The sequence below is a fragment of the Maniola jurtina genome, chromosome 11 (genome assembly GCF_905333055.1).
Source record: "Maniola jurtina chromosome 11, ilManJurt1.1, whole genome shotgun sequence".
NCBI lineage: Eukaryota > Metazoa > Arthropoda > Insecta > Lepidoptera > Nymphalidae > Maniola > Maniola jurtina.
In genome coordinates this window covers 7,110,004-7,132,636 of record NC_060039.1, presented here as the reverse complement: position 1 = coordinate 7,132,636, position 22,633 = coordinate 7,110,004, and the positions used below count along the sequence as shown (strand labels likewise).

The 22,633-nt window shown below is 35.6% G+C and overlaps 1 protein-coding gene across 2 annotated transcripts in view; it reads left to right on the top strand.

Annotated features, from left to right (window-relative positions):
• LOC123869363 (protein O-mannosyl-transferase TMTC2-like) overlaps nucleotides 1-22,633 on the top strand; it is a 127,566-nt gene that overhangs the window by 9,603 nt on the left and 95,330 nt on the right. For both annotated transcript variants that reach the window (XM_045912247.1, XM_045912246.1), the window contains exons 2-3: nucleotides 143-269; nucleotides 19,100-19,907. In XM_045912247.1, coding sequence (XP_045768203.1) covers nucleotides 181-269; nucleotides 19,100-19,907 — 897 coding nt within the window. In that variant the 5' untranslated portion in view covers nucleotides 143-180. The remainder of the gene's footprint in view (nucleotides 1-142; nucleotides 270-19,099; nucleotides 19,908-22,633) is intronic.

Sequence of the window (22,633 nt, the reverse complement as noted above, 5' to 3'; positions counted from 1 at the left end):
AAATTGCCAGACAAACTTTCGCATTTAGATTATTATTATAGGATTGTATCTGCATCAGATAATTCTAAAAGGATAATAAAAAATGGGGAATACTTTCTATTCGGTGAGTGAAGGACGTTTAAAAAAAAAATTTTTGTTGTAGGGAGGCGTTGAAACCCCGATGTAGTCGAGGCCGGCACAATGGATCACTGGGTGACGGCGGCGAGCTCCCTGTTGGCGGTCCTGCTGTACTACAACACGCTGGATGCCGGTTTTGTTTATGATGACAGGTAATTTTTTTTCTTCGATGTTGGTTCGCTGGGAGTGACAGCCTTTACGTAATAGGTCTTGAATTTTTCGGTTGGTGCTACGCATGCCATACTATGATTTATCGTTGGTAGGTACCTTCACGAATGAACGGGCGTGGATGGAAACCGCATCGACTATACGAGATTGTAAGGGTTAATTAACTGATTGCATATTAGATGTTATTGGCTAAGCAACTAGTCACTGTACTTGGCCTGCACCGAACCATAAGTCCAAATATTAGTTGCGTCTAAAAACTTGCTCAAGTTGCTAGAATGTTTGCCTAAATTAGCCTTCGTTTCAATAAAGAAGTCTTATAGCTTTAGTAGCAGATTTCTTCCCTGTAGTGCTGTCCGAGCAACAAGTTAAGCAGGTCACCCAAACTACTGTATTAGTATATTACAGAGAAATAGTTCTACTGAACTATTTCTCTGTAATAAAATAGAGATAGAGATAGGGTAAAATAGAGATAGGGTAGAGTTAAAATAGAAACTTTATTATAGATAGATTTATTATAGATCGTTATTTCTATGTCATACGTGTACAAGATTTTATGATGCTAGAAGCTTTTACAATATTAAACAAAATCAGATATAAAATATTCACAGTAACGGTTTTAAAAGAGCATTGAACTAGAGTGCTTTATGACAGTTTTCGGATACACTCATATCTATATTAACAAGTGTAAATTAAAAATTTATATCACCCCCGACAAGTGAAGGTTACAGTAACTAGAAAAGAGCTGACAACTTTCAAACGGCTGAACCGATTTTCTTGGATTATAGCTAAGAACACTCTCGATCAAGCCATCTTGCAAACAAAAAAAAAATGCCACAGATGCCACAGACAGATACACAAATACACACGTCAAACTTATAAGACCCCTCTTTTTGGAACAAATTGGCCAAATTTAGTAAATCTGTGAACAATATAGCCCGTATATTGTATGTATAAATAATAATTATTAAGAACATCGTTATAATAAAGTTGATACTCGAGTGGATGACAATGAGTGCTTCCACAACCTCTAGCACCTTGCAACGTTAATTACTACAGTTAACAAGGTTATCGATTGGGAGGAAAGAGCGCCGAAAACGTGATCAAATAACGAAAAATGAACAATGAAGATGACAATTAGTATTTGCTGACAATTTTCGTTCTTTCATAGAGTAGGCACTTTACGTTTTTACCTGACTTCGGGAGGGGAATGAGTTTAGCAGTTATTCATGTAATAATGTTCATCATTCATTCGTTCATTAGTTTGGTGTCATTCGTTTAGCCCTTGCGTCCCGGCTGACATTGACACTCTGACCAATAGATAGTCTGCATAGTGAATCTTTGCATCAGACGTGGTGATTCGCTAACTAAGTGATCAGCACTGAATTATAGCTACCGAGCTTATTTGACATTTATGTATATTCCATAGAAGGTTTTCTAGGATTTATCTTGATGAATAGAATAGAATAGATTTTTATTCAAGTAGACTTTTAAGTGCTTTAGAATTGTCAAATACCACTGGTTCCAGTGCCAGTATCAATGTAGAACCAACCAATGTCAAATGAGTTTGATGAGTATAATTATTAAGTTTTGATCAGTGAGTTAGCGAAAGTCAGTAGGTATGTAGGTACCCATGGCTCATGACTCCTTTTAATTATCACTAATGTTACGTGTATGTGTTTCTTTGGGATAAGAATGCGGTAGGCTTTCAGATCCTAACATAACGGCTCAACAGGGCTTACAGTCTTAGTTCTAACGATTTTATTATCAGATTATCAGATAATTACCGGGACTGAGACGGCTTATCTTGCTCTCCAAGTCGCTAAGGTCTAAGGATATGGAGGCTTAATTAAGACCCCCAAAGTTGTTTACCCATCCAGTTACCGTCTAGGGTCAAAATCGCTAAACCAGCAAAATCAATGGATACTCCCAACTTCTCATAGGCCATACCACCCTCGGCAGCATAAATAAGAAGTCTAAAAATGCTATAGATAAATTCGTATTCTTTAATCGGCTTATACAACAGAAATTCTTCTTCGCTAAAAATATATTATTAATTAAATACCTACGGCTTTATAAAATTACCTGATTGGATGTATTCGACAAAATTCCATTAATATCTTAGTGCCGAGGGAGTCTGGGGCACTGAAGGACGTAATTAATTGCCTCTCTACTAGGGCTGTTCAATACCCAGTCAATATCATCGAACATTTCAGCGCCATTCTAAAATATTTGACCTTGCTTTTTTGCTTTTATAAGGGTTAATTCAATTAATGAAATCACAATGAACGCCGTGAAAATAACCAACCTCAAAATATTATATCTCGCTACCTATACTAACAAATGAAGCTGCCTCCAGTATTAAAATAATAGCAAAGGTTCATTTTAATGTTCATGATACTACGTGGCTGTATGCTGCACCTTCCAATATTTTGATTGCTCCATATAATATCTACGTGCTTAGAACCCGCTTTTCGGTCCGCTCTGGTTTTCAGCCGAATCGCATTGTATTAAACGAACGAACCGTTATTCACGAGAAATGAAAATGCCAGCAATATAAAATTAATATAAAACTGAAAATGTTTACTACATTTTTGAATGGTTTAAAAGTACGTGCATTTATTATGGATCCATTACTTTTGCTTATAATTATGACGTATTTTTAGAATTCTTTAATGTTATGTCATCCAAAAGTAACATAGCGTTACATTTTTATATCAGAAATCCACGCACTCCAAGCACTTGTCGGATCAGAAATATTTATAGCTAGACCTATCTTTCATATTATGCGCTCTTGTACTTATGCGATAAAGGCCAGAAATAGGAAATTAATTACTGTCAGAAATTAGGCTGAGGAATAGTTCACACTCGATTTTTGTATGAGATCGATTTTTACAGCCGATTGTATTTTAAAAGACGATGTCCGATCTTAGGTCGACTCAATGCACACTGCCATATGTATTAGCACATAGACCATTTATTATGTTATTCTTCTCTAACGAATTTGACCTAGTCTGCGAAAGTTGGTCATACTTAATCCGATATTAGTTTTTGTGTGATGTTTGCGTTTGAGTAAAAATCCCCCTATGTTCTTTGTCACCTTTTTAAAATGATTACTGTCAATCATCCGCAACAGGTGTCATTTTACACCGTAACAAAATGCGACAAGTGTAATAAAAATTTATAATACCCCCGACAAGTAGAGGTTACAGTAACTAGAAAAGAGCTGATAGCTTTCAAACGGCTTAACCAATTTTCTTGAATTATAGCTAAAAACACTCTAAATTAAAATCGGTTCATTAGTTTAGGAGCTACAAAGCCACAGACAGATACAAATATACACAGATACACAAGTCAAGCTTATAACACCCCTCTTTTTGGGTCGTGTGTTAAAAATGAAAATAAATAGTTAAATAGTATGAGAAATTTTAAATAATCACCACCGTCACTACACATTTTGCGAGCAGAATAAAGCAAATAAGAAATACCTAGTAGGTACCTACTAAAGGAAATTATTTTCACATACAGAGAAAAGTACAAAAAGCAGAATCGAAGAAGAGTTCCAAATCGAATGAGAGAATGAACAATTTTTGCTTAACTCTGCAAGACAAGTGACGTGACTGGAAAAGCGCAGAGCGGTTTTGAGGTCGATCTTTGCACTTATATTACTGCCTTATTGCCAGACCACGCTCAAGGAATTTAAAGGGTAAAATGTGTATGTAGATTTCTTGAATATGATTTAACCTTACTTGAACCTTAAATTTTAAACCTTTAAATATTATATAAGTGTGGTAATTTGAGTCGAAACATGTTTCTCTCGGATACAATTCCCTATTTAACGGAGCCGCGGTTCTTAATTTAAATGATACACTACTGACCAACAAATAAATATATTTTTGCATTTATAATATGGGTAGTGACTAGATGATGCCCGTGACTTCGTCTGCGTAGATTTAGGTTTTTAAAAACCCCACCCGAACTCTTTGATTTTCCGGGACAAAAAGTTGCTTAATCCATCCCCGGAATGCAAGTTAACTAACAGACACACTTTCACATATATGAGTATCGATTATTTTAATATTTATCTACATAATATGGAGAATATTTTATCATATTATCAGGTCTCTGGTTATGGTGGCCAATTAATGCAACGTATATATAATAGTAGCTGAGTTCCGCCAGATCTGAATGTTTGATGTGTACCTATTTAAAATATAGATGTAGAGAAAACCTTTTTTAATAAAAGCTCTCGTAAACAGAGTCAATACCGTTTTGTTTAAGTATCTTAGTGAGTTCTTTTATAAAGTAGAGAGAAAATATTATTTTTCGTCTAAGTAATCTAAGGTAAGGGATTCTTTTAGAAAGCAAAAGTCACTTAACTCAGTATAAAGCATTATCCGTTGAAAGCTCCGTTTCGTTATACCTACACCAACACGAGATTAGAACAACTGTTTTGTTTCTATTTTCTAAATGAGCACAATATAAATAAGCCAAATTCCTTTGTTAAATTTGTAGAGGTAAGCAAGTATGTAATAGAATGTTTCTACATGTCTACAATATATATTTAAGAATAAGAATAAGAATAAGAAGTGTTTATTTGCTAGAATATGGTATAATATACAAGTACATTGGTCTTAAACATTATGTGGAACCGCATATTCTGCCAAGCATGGCGTGCAAAGTTTATTGAATTTATTTAATGTAACAAACATGTCAAATTATTATTAATTATTGCATTCACTATTTAAAATTTGTCATTCAAAAATTCATTAACATCATAATAACCTTTGTTTAATAAAAATTTAAATAAATAACATCTAAAAAATATATATAAAATTTAAATAAATAACATCTAAAAATATTGCGAGAGCTTAAGGCATTTACCTTTTTAACCCCCGACCCAAAAAGAGGGGTGTTATAAGTTTGACGTGTGTATCTGTGTATCTGTGTGTCTGTGTATCTGTGTATCTGTGTATCTGTGTATCTGTGTATCTGTCTGTGGCATCGTAGCGCCTAAACGAATGAACCGATTTTAATTTACTTTTTTTTGTTTGAAAGGTGGCTTGATCGAGAGTGTTCTTAGCTATAATCCAAAAAAATTGGTGCAGCCGTTTAAGAGTTATCAGCTCTTTTCTAGTTTTCTTGTAGAAAAGAAGGTTACATAACCGTTAGGTTCATAATATTATGTCAATTGACAAAATATGTCAAGCTGTCAAGATGGACGTTGCCTTGATACATAATTATTTATTTGAAAATGATGTTTTGGAAAACTCAGATACTTTGTCGGGGGTGTTATAAATTTTTAATTTACACTTGTTTCCACTTGATTATGTTACATCTTTGTCTATCTAAATACATAGAAAGAAAAAATCCTGACTGCCTGAGTCATCAATGCCCAGTCCAAACGCCTTAATAGCTCAACAGGTTGAGGAGCCGACTGAATTCTAAAAGGTCGGCGGTTCAAACCCCACCCGTTGCACTATTGTCGTACCTACTCCTAATACAACTTTGCGCTTAGTTGGAGGGGAAAGGGGATTATAAGTCATGATTAACATGGCTAATATTCTTTAAAAAACCCTTTAATTTAAAAAGCTGAAATTTTATACAGAGATTCCCTTTGTAATACAGGCAAAGAAAGCCAGATTTACGGGGGTTCGCTAGTAAACGATATTTTATGAAATAATAAATGAGTTACTTGTGGGCTCTTCTTGGACCTGGGCGCATTTGGAACCCTCGTAGATTTAGTTTTAAGTTTACATAATTAATTATCCCCACTATATCACCTTGAAAATGTAACAATTCTGACCATCAAAATTGTACAATAGTATATCTACTTTGAATGAATGATTTTGTGTGTGTTTTTTTATTATTATTGCTTTTACGATGATCAACTTGTGGTCGTTGCCTATTTGGGCTATTGGAAAAAAACTTATATCGGCTGAGTGGCCTTACTAATATAAATTATTAATAGAAATAGGTACAACCAATATGTACGCCTTGTTTTAATTCGGCGAAGGATGGTCTACCGAGAGTCTATCTGTTGTTGATATGCGAACACGGTTACCACTGACGCTGTTACATAATCGGCTTTCATTGAGTGCTGGCGCAGCATTAGTCCTTAATTCAACATCACCATAAGCGTCTACAGCACAGTGCTTCAGCAAAATACGAAGTATATCGCATTTCCAGAATAAAACGAATGGATAGGTACCATACAAATGCTCGTATGCTTTTTCGAGTGCGAAAATTGTTATGGTTTATTTTATTTAGCTAGGCACAGGCTAGGCAATAACTTGAATGTATTTAGCGGTTATTAAAATATAGGTATTATTTAAAAACGTGCAGTTATAGCGTCACCGGGTGGGAACATAGAAAGGGTATGGCAGTCTTTATACAACTCTTTTTTTAACTTTTTTTTTTAATTTTTATATACGTAACATTTTATTATTTTATGTATATGTAATTACTTTGCAGCGCCCTGACGGGGCTTCATAATATAATATTATAATAATTTTTTTCTATTATGATGTAAAACATTAATGCAAATAAATAAAGAATACTAGAAGAACTCATACTCCTTATCGGTTCCGTACCGTAATGCTAAATCACTGGGCAGCACAGCTTTGTGGGTAGGCTTTGTGGGTAGTAGTAGCCACGGCTGAAGACTAGAAAAAAGTATTCTGCTTTCACTAGTGAAAATTATGGAAAAAGTCAAGTAGTTCACAGCCTCGTTCACTAAGAATTTATCACAGTTGTACCTATATACTCGTTCGTTTCGTTTTGGAAGATTTATTTTGTGTCTCGTAATCCGCTTTACGTGCAAATGCTGGAATTAGTGTTTAATCTGTTATTCTACATCGATGGTTATTCTACATTCAGTAAACAGATCTTTTCTCTGTACGTATTGTTTCTAATTGACGAAGAAAATAGAAAAGGCAAAACTCACGGGAGGTTTCACCTCCTTAAAGATCACACTTCACACTAATATTATAAAGGCGAAAGTTTGTATGTGTGTGTGTGTGTGTGTGTATGTATGTTTGTTACTCCTTCACGCAAAAACCACTGGATGGATTTGGCTGAAATTCAGAATGGAGATAGATAATATCCTGGATTAGCACATAGGCTACTTTTTATCCCGGAAAACCAAAGAGTTCCCACGGGATTTCGAAAAACCTAAATCCACGCGGACGAAGTCGCGGGCGTCAGCTAGCCAGTTATACCTATATCTGAACTTTCATTTTGTAATAAAAAAATATTCGCACTTAGCAAATACAGTAGCTAAGTAATCTTCTTATCTCCTCGGTATTTTAATTTCTTAACAAAGTAGTGAAATTTATCCCCGGTAGAATTAAGGCTAATCCGTAAAGCTAATGCCTCCTAGACATGGAGTTTACTACAAGTTACAACTACCAACGTTTTGCCGTTGTGTCACTGTACACGGACCTACACTTATAATCCGCTTATCATGCGAGTACTAGTATAAATGTTTTATTTAACACGGAGTGCCCCAGCCTTTACGTGTTTATACAACTAGTCGCTTTTTCCCGCAAGTTTGTTCGTGTGGATTTAGTTTTTTTTTAAAGAACCCGTTGGAATATCTCAAAAATCTTTTTATTGGGAGTCTACGTCCGTTATTTCGTTTATCCACCCTAAAACAGCCACGCTTGGATGCATACTGGTAAACGTGTGTCGATGGGGCAGATTAAAGGAATGTGTATACAATTTTTTTAGTTCGTTGTGGACAGATAAACACACGATCCTGAGTATACAGTATACACCCATAATACACCCTAGGAAGTAGATGTACTCGGGTGTCGGTTGTAGATTTTAGGGTGGGTAAACCGAATAAACGATAAAGTCTAAGTGCAAAATCTCAATTTTATAGACTCTGGGTTTGCAGCTGTACATATTACGTTGATATGTTAGTCAGTTATTTGTAAAACATATTATAAAGACGTAAAGTTTGTAAATTTGTTTGTAGGGGGCAATTTCTGGAACTACTGAACCGATTTTCAAAATGCTTTCACGAGTTGAAAGCTACATCATTCTTGAGAGACATGGCTATGTTTTATTTCAAAAAATTAGAGATCCCTGCAAAAATTGTAATAAGATACCCGTACGAAGCCGGGGCGGGTCGATAGTATGATATATACTTAATATGTTATATTCAGCTCTATAAAAATCTGTTTTGGATTAATGTTTTTCACGAACAAAAACAGAAAATGATGTATTTTTATCCATGTAAATCTTTTTTAGAAAATATGGTCCTTTGTCTGAAAGAATCATAGGAAAGAATGCTGACTTTCATTGGTTAATGAAAGTATTCGCGTTCAGAATCGCAGAAAATCCAGTAAATAAGGTTTGTTGTCTATGTTATTTGAATAATTGATGATGATAATAAATATTTAAAGGAGAATTTAGGTTAATCCGTAAAAGGTATGGCGCTTCCTATCTGCGACGAGCTTCACCACTGTGTTTCATAATCTGCTTTTCGTGCAAACGTTGGAATTTGTGTTTAATTCCACATTGCTTTAAGTTTTAAGAAAGGTAATGTATTTTCATTAAAACACATTTTCTATAGCTATTATGGCTATCTATTGTCATGTGAGCTTAATTATAAGCCCAAATGAAAGGATAAGTATTTTTTCAAAGTCAAAGTCAAAATCATTTATTCATTCTCCTTTTGATGGTCAGAATTGTTAGATTTAGATGTGATGTAATGGTGATACTTACTACGAAAATTTAAAACTAAATCTACGATGGTTCTGGACCAGCCCAAGTCTTAGAAGGGCCCACAACAAACAGCGTATTATTTTTATTATTATCACGACTTTACAAAATCTCTACTAAAATCTATCCGCTGATTTTATAGATACTTACATATTATTAATATGTTCCACTTTCAACGAAAGAATTCCGCATAAATGGTTATAAAATTCCACTTTGCCTAAAAAATGCTTCTAGAAAATAGTTTTCGCGAATGTATTCGCGTATTATCAAGTGATAGGTAATCTTAATAGACAATTATTTTATTGAAATGATCGAATTTCTGTTTTTATCGGACGTTAACCATAGTAATTGATACGATCAGGTAAAGAAAGTAAACGAACAAAATGAGTTTCAAAGTTTGCCCTGCCATCCAATCACCTAATTGGGGTGGTATCGTATTAAAGGGCATGTCTAATTACAGTTAAGCTTTTTCTACGTAGGAGTCTGCTTATAAACCTATTAACTTCGAATACTACAGAATAAAAGCAAAATATTTATGAAAAAATGTTTGTTCTCATTCTTTCGAAGCCAGAGCAAATAAAATAATCTCTTATTATTGTCTGTGCAGTATTAAATGGATAAGAAAATAGAAATGCATTTTCTTGATTACTCTGTTATACATTTTGCTATGCTCTCAAACTGTATTAAGTTATTAGCTTCAGTCAGAGTTGGCTTACTTTGTTGTATCGTCTCATACATGCAGGATTATATTCGATGTTTTGATCCTGGCATAATGTTAGAGATTATATTATATGGACAGTATCACTGTCATGTGCTAAGAGAGGTCTCTCCATCACTCGCTTCATACAAACGTAGTTCCAATTTTATTTGAATATTAAGCAACCAAAGTCCATGAAATTTTGCAGACATATTCTAGAAACTAATATCTATGTCTGTGGTTTTCCAGATTTCTGTTAAAATATTCGGTTTCAAAGTTACACGGTCTTAAAAATTTACAAACAAATCTTTGAGCCCCTGTAATTTTAAAACTACATATTTTTAGAAAAATCTAAAACACCACAGACACAGATATTAGTTTCTAGAATATGTCTGCAAAATTTGCAAAAGTTGCTTAATATTCACATGAAATTGGAACTACGATTGTATGAAACGAGTGACGGAGAGAGCCCTGTTAATGTTATTAGTCAAAAGTATGAGTATTTTACGTATTATGAAAAATAAAGCAGATATATGTATATCTCACATAAACTTTTTTATTTTCCAGAGGATGGCTATTTGCGTATATTTAATGTAAGTAGATAATTGAATGTTCGTGAACAATAAAGAAAGAAAAACATGCGTTCCTTAATTAAATACTTGGAAATTACGACACTTGAGTTACCTTTGTAAATCGTTATCTGTTCTTCTGTTTTGTAGTTTTGTATCTTTGTCTGATAAAAAGAAAATCCATCATAGTTTGTACCTACTCAGCGAATTGTCTAATTAGTCCATACATTCTACATGCAACGGCATTAACATTCATATCGTGTTCCGACTCAGGCGGTCAGCAAGTTATGGTAATGTCGTCCGACAATCTCGGGGTAATCTCGGCCTAATTCAGAACAAACAACGGTAATAGAATGGGGCGTGTTGGCGCAACGTGTTTATTTCGTTAGGGATATCAAGCTTGGAGACTCTTATTGCTTTGTTGTTTATTGGTACGTTAGATTTATTTAATATAGAGTATCTATTCTAACATCCGGGCTTAAAAACCTTCGCTACTGGTTTAACATGAGTACAAGTCACTGTTTAGGTCAGTGGTGAATAAAATCGTTAGGCTTAATAATTGCCAACTCTGAAAGGAGATGCCACTTGAAGAAGATCTATTTACTCTAAGCGTTCAATACCTTCTCATGGTTTTTGCTTTAAAATGATAAAATTGGGATGCATACTTACGTACCTATTTAATATTATAAATGCGAGTGTGTCTGTCTGCTGTTTACCTATTTTGATGGTAGAGTGCAGAGTTAGCTAGGTAACATCCCAGGAACAAACGTAGGCTATATTTGGTACCCGAGAATTAAAAAGCTCCCACGGGATATTAAGGAATGTCCAGGCGGATAAAGTCACGGGCATAATTTAATTTGCCTTTTGTAAATCAACAAGTTTGTCGATCGGTTGACATTTTATTGGACAACTTTTTGCAAGAGTCAAAAAAGAAAGTCTTGGAGAAAATCGATTACTTTTTGTTATCGTTGTATTTCATCAAAAAGATATCACTACTAGATAAGAGAGGTACTCATTAAAACCACTTATATGTGAAAAAAAAACCATTCACGTTACGCTTCGCTATACCTAACGCTATCTGTTTTGTGGAAATACTTGAATTAAATACCACAACTGGAATAATCTCAATATACCTATTTGTGCTCGGATAGGACATTTTATGGGATTTCCAATTATTGCATTATGTTTGCAATATAATGGGGCAAGCACATAGAAATAAAGTAAAGCAAAGGTTGCGATTTGGAATCACATCCTCAATAATAAAGTTTCCCTTCCAAATATAGCGCCAATACGGATGATAGAATCGATGAACTTTGTTCTGGATCGCAAACCACTTCGCTGTTTCGTAATTGGGGGCTTACGTGACGGCCGTGCGCCGCAGCTGCCCCAACTTTCACGGCGAAGAGTTCCGTTACTACCCTCAACTTTATCTCAATCTAAGTTTTGGCACGGCTACTGGAAATACGTTTTTTCTAAAACTTCCACACGGTCATAAAACCTATGCGGTTTTGTAGTGTTTGTTGACAGTTGCAGCCATCTTGAAGCCACCGGTTGACTAGAAAGTAAAGTAAAGATCTAGCCATGGAGGTGATTTGTGGCTACCACTGGACCTGGTAGCCCAGCAATAGTAGTTTCGTAGCGTGGTTACCATTATATATACCTACATAGGCAAGCGCACTCGAACCTAGACCTCCTGGTTTTCCAAAAGGCATGATTAACGTCAAGCGCAAGAATAATCCAAAAAATGTTATTAATAAATAAATAATTATTAACAAAAAACTCTTTTTAGCCATTTGCCTTCAGGTTACCTTAGCTTAACTACTTTCAAAGTTTTGCGTTTCCAATTAAGACTGCTCCGATTTCTTGTAGCAATAACCTAGACTAGATGATGTAACAGAGTAAGGATAGTAGGTACCTAGTAATATGGTTTACCTAGAGATGTCTTGTTTTTGAAAAAAGACCATATTTTATATATGCTCAGCATGTATTCCAATGCAATGCGACTCGCGCACTCCAAATTATACGTTGCTGGTACTATTTCAGAAATCTTTCTGCAAATCCTTGTACCTTCCCCGTACAAAGTTTGAACTTAATTGAATTAACGATGCGCAAAAAGACAAACATGACTTTTTAAATAAGATTCATTTTTTTCATTTATCTTTTCAAAAATACCTTTTCGCGTTTATATTTTTGATGTTCCCAAGTGCCAGCCATAATTTCGCACATTATATTTTGAGTAAAATACCAATATCTACTGAAGTAGTGACAAAAACTGCTGATTCAGTTTATGTTTTTGTTTACTACGCCATTCTTCTTTATTAGATTCGGTTATAGCGTCCAAACGATTGTGCTGTAAAGGTGCTTCAGCTATACCCACGACTATAAATACACCTATGGCGGCATTATAGTAGATGCCTACATCAGATCGAATTGTAGAGAAAATTAAAAACACTTACAATAAATTGAAAAATTATTGATTAAGTATAAATATTATAATGAGAATTCATGACTCCAGGGGCCAGTCGTTAAATTTTAGTGCACTAAAATTTAAAGACTTTAATTTCAAAATTCGTTTTCCGTCCCTTTTTTAGCAATATTAACAAGATAAAGTTGAAAACTAAAACCCGACTGCGATCGTCTTAATAAACGCTGAAATAATATAGTAATACTGTTTTTCTGTCGCTTGGTATATTTTAATGTTGTAGTACATTTATATATATATGAACTCAAAATTTTCTCCTCTTTCATTTGATACCCCACTCGATACAATAGCAAAAAAAAAATTTTGGAGACCCCTACTTATTTCATGTAATATCCGTTAGGTCAATTTTTTCGCATAAAATGTAGCCTATGTCACCCGGACCTTTATGACGAATCGATTGACACCTCATTCATCAAAATCGGCCCAGTAGTTTAGGCGCTAAAGTGGAACACACACAATCTGGATACAAACATACACACATACACACAATATACATACATACATACATAGACTGCTAAAATCATAGCCCTTCCTTTTGGCTTTGCCGCAGTCGGGTAAAAAGAAAAGATGCAGATACTCTAAACTTAGGCCAGAGAAAGACATCATAATTGGCTCCAATAACTATTTTAGTTTGTTTTAGATTTATATCGTGTAAAACAATATGAAAATACGTGTAATGATAATAATGAAGGCACGGTAGGTAATTAATTTTATCCTTGACATAAATATTTCGTGTCTAATAGACTAGACATTGTGCTGCCTAAAGTAAATAGGTCCTAGCTTTGTATTTTCTTACTTCCAGTTAGGTATTATGATAATAACGGTCAATGTACAATATATTAATTAGACCGTATCAAATGTCCATTAGTCGTGTAGGTTGGAAAGTAACTACTGTCACGAACAACATTTTGTTTTATTTATTTAAGCAACTGTATAACTAGCTGATGAGTAATGAAAATATAGGAAACTAGAGGATGCCCGCGACATCGTCTGCGTGGATTTAGGTTTTAGAAGATCACGTGGGAACTGTTTGATTTTTCCGGGATAAAAAGTAGCCTATGTCCTTCCCCGGGATATAAGCTAACCCTGTACCCGTCAGAATCGGTTAAACTGTTGGGCCGTGAAAAGGTAGCAGACGGACAGAAAGACAAAAACAAATGGCGATGTTATCACTAAAGTAACAGGTCCTCTACCAGGCCTAGTATTTGTAGAAGCCTAGCCAGGCTACTAATTTTTTTTTGTGTTTTTAATGTTTATAATTGTTTTGACATACCTACAAATACAATGTGTAGTGGGTTTTTATCGTGTACAAAAAATTAAAATTATCATTTTTTTTCTATTTGACACCACGCCACTTAAAGCCGAATAAATGATCAACGAAAAATTAAAAAAAAAAACATATAAATAGTGCGTCATTTTATTTTATCACATTTATTATTATTTGGGTATCCCAATAATATGCCCTACAATATCAGTATTCAGTACTTCCAAAATCGTTTTTAAAGGGATATAGTCAGGTTAACCATTAAACTTGTTAATAGTATCTCAAAAGCATGAGATACTTTATTAGTCCCATCTCTTCATTTACTTCATAAAGCTTTAATGAAAGGCTTATCTTAAATGCGTATCATTTGCCAGACTCAGAAGCGTTCTGTATAAAAGACCGTGATACAAGAGATGACTGCTTATCCGTTGCCTGTAACGTCCACTTTCGAATATTTATTCCAGGCCGCTTTATATCCCTTTTAGTAAAAGCGGCGCTAATGCTTACCATTTGCCGTAAATAGGACTTAAATGTTTTTAATGAAATAACTGTTTTACCAGAACCGCAACCTCGAATCTATTTTGCCGTTATTATAGGTCCCTCGAACGATATAAAAGTCATTTGCGAACAAAATACTTTGAAAAGTTTTTATGTAAATGAGTAAAGGGAATGCCTTATTCTCAATTTGCAATACAATGGTAAAACGTTACAGATGATTTTTCCTTCTTCGCATAGTAAGCACGGTTGAGCTTCTATAAAAATATATAATTCAATCGCCTATTTTACTGGCTTTCTACTTCAAATTGAAGACTGTACATAAAATGTACTAGGGACCTATTGATCGATAAGTGTTCGTGGTAGGTAAGTGGGCTAATAAGATCGTGCCTGAAAAATTGCTTTAAAGAAAACCATTCGTCATTTAATTTTATAATAGATATGTAGAACGCGAGGATTCGACGACACTCATGGCATCCCATCATATATAAATAGACAGAGACAGAGATAATGTTATAGTGGACCATCTATCGAACGTAGGCCTTTCGCTTTGTCGTAGTCGGGTATAAACGTAAGTGAAGCAATATCGTCTAGATGCCGTAAAAGTAAAGTAGAAAATTGATATGACTCCCACGTTATATTGAAAGAAAAACTTTTTAAATGTTCAAAGACCACGCAACGTAGGTAAACCCAGGCGATTATTATTTTGGCAGGATAGGTATCAATTTGGTTCATAGTTTAAAGGAGGTATATATATGTAGTTAGACTACTTTTTTAATGTTAACACGTAACATACATATTATATCGAAGGTGTATATTATGAAGTGATAAAAACACCAATGCTGCAGCTTGTTGATTGACATCTTTTTGAGTAGGTTCTTAGTGATTGATATTTTTGTATGTACCAGTGTAACTTTTTGCGCACTTTATTAACACCAGGTGCAGGTTAGTAAATATATTAGTTTTTAACCCCCGACCCAAATAGAGGGGTGTTATAAGTTCAACATGTGTATCTGTGTATCTGTCTGTGGCATCGTAGCTCCTAAACTAATGAACCGACTTTTTTCGTTTGAAAGGTGGCTTGATCGAGAGTGTTCTTAGCTATAATCCAAGAAAATCAGTCATCCGTTTGAAAGTTATCAGCTCTTTTCTAGTTACTGTAACCTTCACTTGTCAGAGGTGATATAAATTTTTAATTTACACTTGTTATATTTCGCAATGTTAACTCTTAGACTAAATGACGGAAGCCAGGCAATCGTGCCAAGTTTCAGGATGATAGTGTGTGTGTGGTACTTTTGTGAAAAATAGCTCACAGCTGTTTTCTTCAAGACTAGGTAGGTACACAGAGAGACAACAAACACTCAAAATATCATGGAGATATCCAAATCCAGATAAAAATCTATACTAATAAATAAAATTGGAGTGTTTGTCTGTAATTTGTAAATAACTACCGCATATTAAGGTCATATGGTTATTTGAACGATACCATAACTGAATCACACGTTTTTAAAATTTTTGTCTGTCTGTCTGTCTGTCTGTTTGAAAAGGCTAATCTTGGGAACGGCTGAACCGATTTTGACGGGATTTTCAAAGACAAGTAGAGAATTGACCAGGGAGTAACATAGATTACTTTTTTAACCGACTTTCAAAAAGGGAGTTGTGTTTTTCTACCTATGTACACCGAAATCTCCGAGATTTCTGAACCGATTTGCGTGATTTCTTTTTTAATCGATAGAGGAACATTGCGACATTGTTTCATAAAAAATTTGGAGTCCAACTCCTCAATCCTGATGCTGCAGAGGATCTGACCAATCCACGCGGGCGAAGCTGCGGGCATCAGCTAGTCTGAAATAAATGATTATCGCAGCACATAGAAAAAATAAAAAAATTATCATTGTAAATCAAAGGTATTTCTTACTGCAAAATTCTAGGATTTACCGTAGCTATAGACGGAGTTTTCGACCAATTAAAATGGGCCAATGCTACCATATTTCCTTTTCTTGTGTCATTGTATCAAGAAACTTTTCCGAGAAAATATTAATAGGAGTTTCAACTGTATCTCAGTCTAATAAAGCCGATCAGAGAATGGCGGGGGTAGAATACAAAATCCAATAAGCGTCAAATACACGCTTCAGGAAATCAATCTTGAAAGAACGATGGTGAACGTTTTCCATTATTTAGATGGTATTGTACTAGCTGTAGGGTCGATGAGGGCAGGAATCCGGCGATCGTGGGCAAACATTTCGATACTCTTGGCCCTGATTACTGAATGATGCTGACGTAACTCCCTTGATTGTTATTATCATCCGGACCGGTTTTTCTAATACTATAGAACTAGAAAAGATATTATAAAACTTCAGATAGGCAAAGCTCATACAATTTTATTTTAAAAAGTGAAGGTAAATTAATACGCTTGTGTGTACTGTAATGTGTGTGACACATGCGTGTAGGACTGCTTACTTCATAGAATACTAGACGATGCCCGCGACTTCGTCCGCGTGGACTTAGGTTTTTAAAGATCCCGTGGGAACTGTTTGATTCTCCGGGATAAAATGCCTATGTCAATTACAGGGACGCAAGCTACCTCGGTACCAAATTTCATACAAATCAGTTAAGCGGATGGGTTTTTAGGAATCCCGTGGGAACTCTTTGATTTTCCGGGATAAAAAGTAGCCTCTGTCCGTCCCTGGGATATAAGCTAACCCTGTACCAAATTTCGTCAGAATCGGTTAAACTGTTGGACCGTGAAAAGGTAGCAGACAGACAGACACACTTTCGCATTTATAATATTAGTATGGATATTGGTGAGGGGTTTACGGACCTTAATATTATGACAGCTACGAGCGTGCTTCAAAAAGTGCTAGACTTTTACTAGGGTTGTATTACAGATGCGATTGTTTGAATCTATGTCGGTTATTCTATTAGTTGTACTAGGCTGTGATAGACTTCTTACATAATATATGTGCTCAAACATTTGTTTATTTGCCAAGCTTACCTAGTCTTAATAATCAGGTGGAGGTACTTTTTTTGATGTTTGATGTAAAAGTCTACTGTCCCATGGTCTATCTCAAAGTAAGTTTGGTTATAAGGCGCGCCGAAGCTTCTAAATAATTATAACCAATTTTTATTCAGTTCACCAGGTAGTTTTCTTAAAATCGCTTCTTCTTCCAGCCCTTATCCCATGCTACGTGGGGTCATCGCTATCGTCAGGTAATTAGATAGGAATAAAAATCATTTGACATCGTTACGTAAAGGCTCATCAAAGACTACCTACATCATAAAAAGTCTAGATACTAGAAAAAAGTTGCTCCTTTGAAATGAACTTCTAGTTAGAGAAAAAATGTCGATATTAAAAATCTCCCCGTTCAGTTCCCGTAATGAGATTTCAGGTATTTCATAATATTCTTTTTAATTTGCTGATAGCAAAATGAATCAGTGAATCTGACGGAAATTACTTTGGACAGTTCTTAATAGTTGCAGCTGCTGTAGAATTTTAATGCAGCGAACTTTTTTTATGTATAAAAAGTCTTTGCCCACTGACAATTTCTGTGGAGATAAGTTCTGGAACAATGGAAGTGGTTCCTTTTTTATTTGTAAAATAGTTAGATATTGGTAGCAAAGCGTAATGTAGAAAATTTTGGTCTATAAATTCATACTAATATTATGAGAAACTGTATGATCTGTCTTCTAGCTTTTTACAGTTCATATTCTGTGTAACCGTTTTAGATGAAATTTATTTCCGAGATAGATTACATTCCAAGAAAGAATAGGCTACGTTTGGTCCAGAAAAATCAAAGAATGCCTACGGGATTTAAAAAAGCTAAATCAATGCCCACGAAATCGTGGCTACTGTAGAGGCATGCAGCCTCTTTTAAGACCGACAGCTGCAAAGTGTGTTGCTTTCTTAATTTAAAAGTTAACTGATAAAGTGTCGAGGTCGTCGTGACATGTTCAAAGTGGTATATTTCTATGGCACCCTTATTGCATTGGGCTATGACTAAGTATTTATTAAATAGTATCTATTGCGAAATACGTTTCTTAAACTGGCGATAAGTTAAAGTTCTGACATAAGGCGAGCTCGTCTAAGTGCTTTTTAGTAACTTTAAGTAATTAATTCAGTAATTAACTAAAGTTATGGGGCTTGAAGTCGCGGCGGATTAAAATCTTACGACCAACCTTCTAAAACAGTTTCGTTTACTTGAAATTTAATCTTTACATCCATATTAATACTTACCTATAATAAATTTCGCATTTACCTCTTCTGTCTGTCTGTTACCTTTTCACCAACCATCCGTTTAACTGATTTGGACAGAGATACTAGTTTGAATCTCGGAAACGAAGATACTTTTAGCCTAGAAAATGAAAGAGTTCCCACGGGAGTTTTAAAAACCTAAATCTACGCCGATAAATATTCGAGGTACCTACTCAGTGCCGACAAAGTCGCGGGTATCACCTAGTTACTATATAATACAAAACTACTATAGGTACCACATTGATACTATTCATACTACATAGTTTTTATTAATACATTTTTTTGATATTCATATTTCGTCCTCACTAACCAGGTTTTTTGTTTACAGGCGGGCGATCCTTTCCAACCCAGATGTCATCGGGCACACTCCAATAAAAGCTTTATTTGAAAATGATTTTTGGGGAACGCCGCTCACCGACCCTGGATCGCATGGCTCGTATCGACCTTTGTGCGTCGCCACATATCGCCTAAACTACGTATTTAGTGGGTTCAAGCCGTGGAGTTATCATTTTCTCAATATCCTGTTCCATTCAATAGCGACGGCGCTCGTAGTAACGACCGCGCGCCGGTTATTGCCACCTCACTGTATAAAAGTCGGGACGGCGGTCGCCGGCTTGAGTTTCGCAGCTCACCCTATACACACTGAAGCCGTCGCGGGCGTGGTCGGAAGAGCTGATTTGGCCGCTTGCAACTTTTTCCTTCTCAGTTTTTTGCTCTACAGCGAACATGTTCGACTACGGATTAGGAGTCAGAAAAAACAATGTCGACATTTCATTAAAAACGCAATTCGTCACAGATTGACAGTCAGCGACCAAAACTTTAGACTGAGCTGCCATGGGCTAATGCAACAGATACTGATGAACGTGCGAAGACTTCTAAAAGCGAGTGAAGCGGGACCTTTGAAAATGTTGAACGCTTGTGAGGTGGGGACTGGAGAAGTGAAACTTAATAAGTGTCAGTGCACCGGTAGTGTAAGTGAAGATTCGGGTGAACTTTTGCAATGGTGTACATTAGCAGGGACACTATTATTTGCTACCGCGGCCACTCTTTGCAAAGAGCCGGCGATAATGGTAGTGCCGCTCTGCATATTTTACGATTTCCTAAAAGACACCCGAGAAGAGGAATCCTATTCGAAGGTAAGATGTTACTTTTGTTACGGCAATTTAGTTTATATGAATACAATGTATTATTCTATACATATACAAATATATGAAAAAAGGTTAGGCATCGTAAAACTGTGATATATTGTACAGTTGGGAGTTGGAGATTGGAGGATGTGCGCTGGGAGCTCTGAAAGCGACCGGATGAAATCTATATTGCTTCATAATATTGGTCATATTTTTCTCTTATTATGCAGTATTATATTTACCTTTTCTAGTTTATAGCAAAAAAAAAAATTAAGAATTTTCTTTATTCAAAAGTAGCCTTTGATTGAAGAAGGGATTTTAATTAAACCCATACCTTTTCTACGCGACATCGTACTGAAAAGCTAAACGCTGTTTGTCTGCCTGTTTGCTAGCTTTTAACATACGTTTAACCGATTTTGACGTTTGATACAGAGATAGCTTACTTCCCGGGGAAGGAAATAGGCCGCTTTTTATCCCAGAAAATCAAAAGGATCCCACAAGATATAAAAAAAGCTTTGCATTCTGGAAAATCAAAGAGTTTCCCACTGGATATTAAAAACCTAAATCTACGCGGACGAAGTTGCGGGCATTAGATACCAAGGCGCTGTTAACGTTAGTTCTACCATCTAGCGTACACAGAGGAGGTGAAAGTTTTGGACAACCACAGAAGCTTAAGTATTTAGAGATGGCACGCTAAGTTCTTTGAGGGAGACAATCTGTCTCAAGTCAGTAACTACTGATCCAATTCACCTAATCCAATTTGTATCCCTGAACGTCTTGATTGTTTTGAAGTCGTGGACAAAACTTTGATCGGATGACTAGTTGCAAAGTTTTCCTAGCGACGTTAAAATAAGATACGATGACCTCCCTGCGCAGTCGTGAGCACTGAGGACTTAAGAGTGGGAGGGCCCGGGCTCGATTCTCGGCAGGGGTAGGTAATTTTGGAATTTATATTATTGTAAATTGAAGAATTGAAAAGAGCAACCGCCGAGTTTCTTGCTGGTTCTTCTCGGTAGGAACGGCATTCCGAACCAGTGGTAAATTATTTGTCGATCAAAAGCGCTTGTAAAAGTCTATTTGAATAAAAATCTATTCTATTCTATTCTATAATTTCTAAATTGTTTATGGTCTGGTCTGGTCTGGAGAGAGGCTTCTACCGTGATTAGTTACCACCCTACCAGCAAAGCTATACCGCTAAGCGATTTAGCGTTCCGGTACGATGTCCCTTGTATATGAAAGTGCCATACCTCTTCCAAGTTAGCCGCTTCCATTTTACACTGTATCATATCATTGTATTTACATTTTACTTATCACCAGGCGAGATTACAGTCAGGGGCTAACTTGTAACAGAATATATAAAAAAAGCTAAAAAGTCAATGTGCCAGTCAGAGTAGGTACATATCGTACACAAACAGAGCTATTGAATTAAACAATTTCCTTCAAAAAATTGCTTTCACAGCGTCGGTCTGAACGTTTCATTATGTGCCAACGATTCTTTTTTGTTTGTTCGTATATTTTCACTTCTGATTAAATTTGTACCAAGTGTAACATAAAAAGCACTCGCCGTAGTTGTTATATCTTTACGCCTTCGTTTTCTTTTTCTATATTACGCCTCCATTATTGAAATTTCCTTTGTATCCAACAAAGCACTATTACTTAGATGGAAATATACTTTTTGTGCTATAAAACATCGCCGCTAAAATACATGTCAAAGGGCTAGCAAATCTTTTTTGAAAACAATTATTATTACATTAGGTAGGTATAGGTATTATAATAGCATAAATTTCGTTTTAGCTTATCTTGTAAGCTTGTTAATAGCTTGTTAATAAAAACAATACTATGGTTGACAAAAATATTATGATTAAATAACTACAATTTTGATAGTAATATGAGCAAGGTTTTTTTAAAAACTTTATACAGCAGTTTATAATAATATAGCAGATTGGAGGGTGACAAAGACCCACACAAGCGTATCATATTTAACATTCTAGTGCGTTAAGTTTCTACTCTACCTAGTTCTATCAGGTGAGAGGCTACGGCCGTGGCTAGCTACCATGCTTCCAGTAAAGCCGTACCACAAAGCTATTTAGTGATCCAGTACGATGCTGCGCAGAAACAGACTAGGGAAGGAAAACATCGTGAGAAACCTACATCTCATAGTAAATGCCCTTAAAGGTCTGCGAAGTCTGCCAATCCGCTCTTGGTCAGCGCGGTGGACTGTAGCCTAACTCTTCTCAGCCTAATATGGATGAAGACTCGTCGTACTCCGTAGTGCGCCGGTAGGCGATGGGTTTATGATGATATAGATACGAGCAGAAACTAACTGACTTTTCAACGTAAATCTGAAACCACTGGGTCTAGAAACTTGTGCATGTAGATCACGTAGATCTAAACTACGAAAGAATTTTCAGAAATTCCTTTCTAAAGGTGGCGGGGCAGGTCAGTTAGTGAAATATAAATGTCAGTGCAAGTATAATGAAAATAAATAAATAAATAAACAGGAGTTCAAGCAACAAAGACTCAGCGTAGGTAGGACACTACGTTAAATATTAAAGTAAAATGATATAAGTTTGAATGTTTGATGTTAGTATAAAAGTAAATTCAACATGTTGACATAAGCCAACGAGCGCGCAGGAAAGTAAAAACGGTAAGCAAAAAGGACGCCGAGGGCTGTTTTATACGATCGGCTAATTAAATCTAATTTTCAAAAGTGGGGAAGCCTTCACAGAGATATT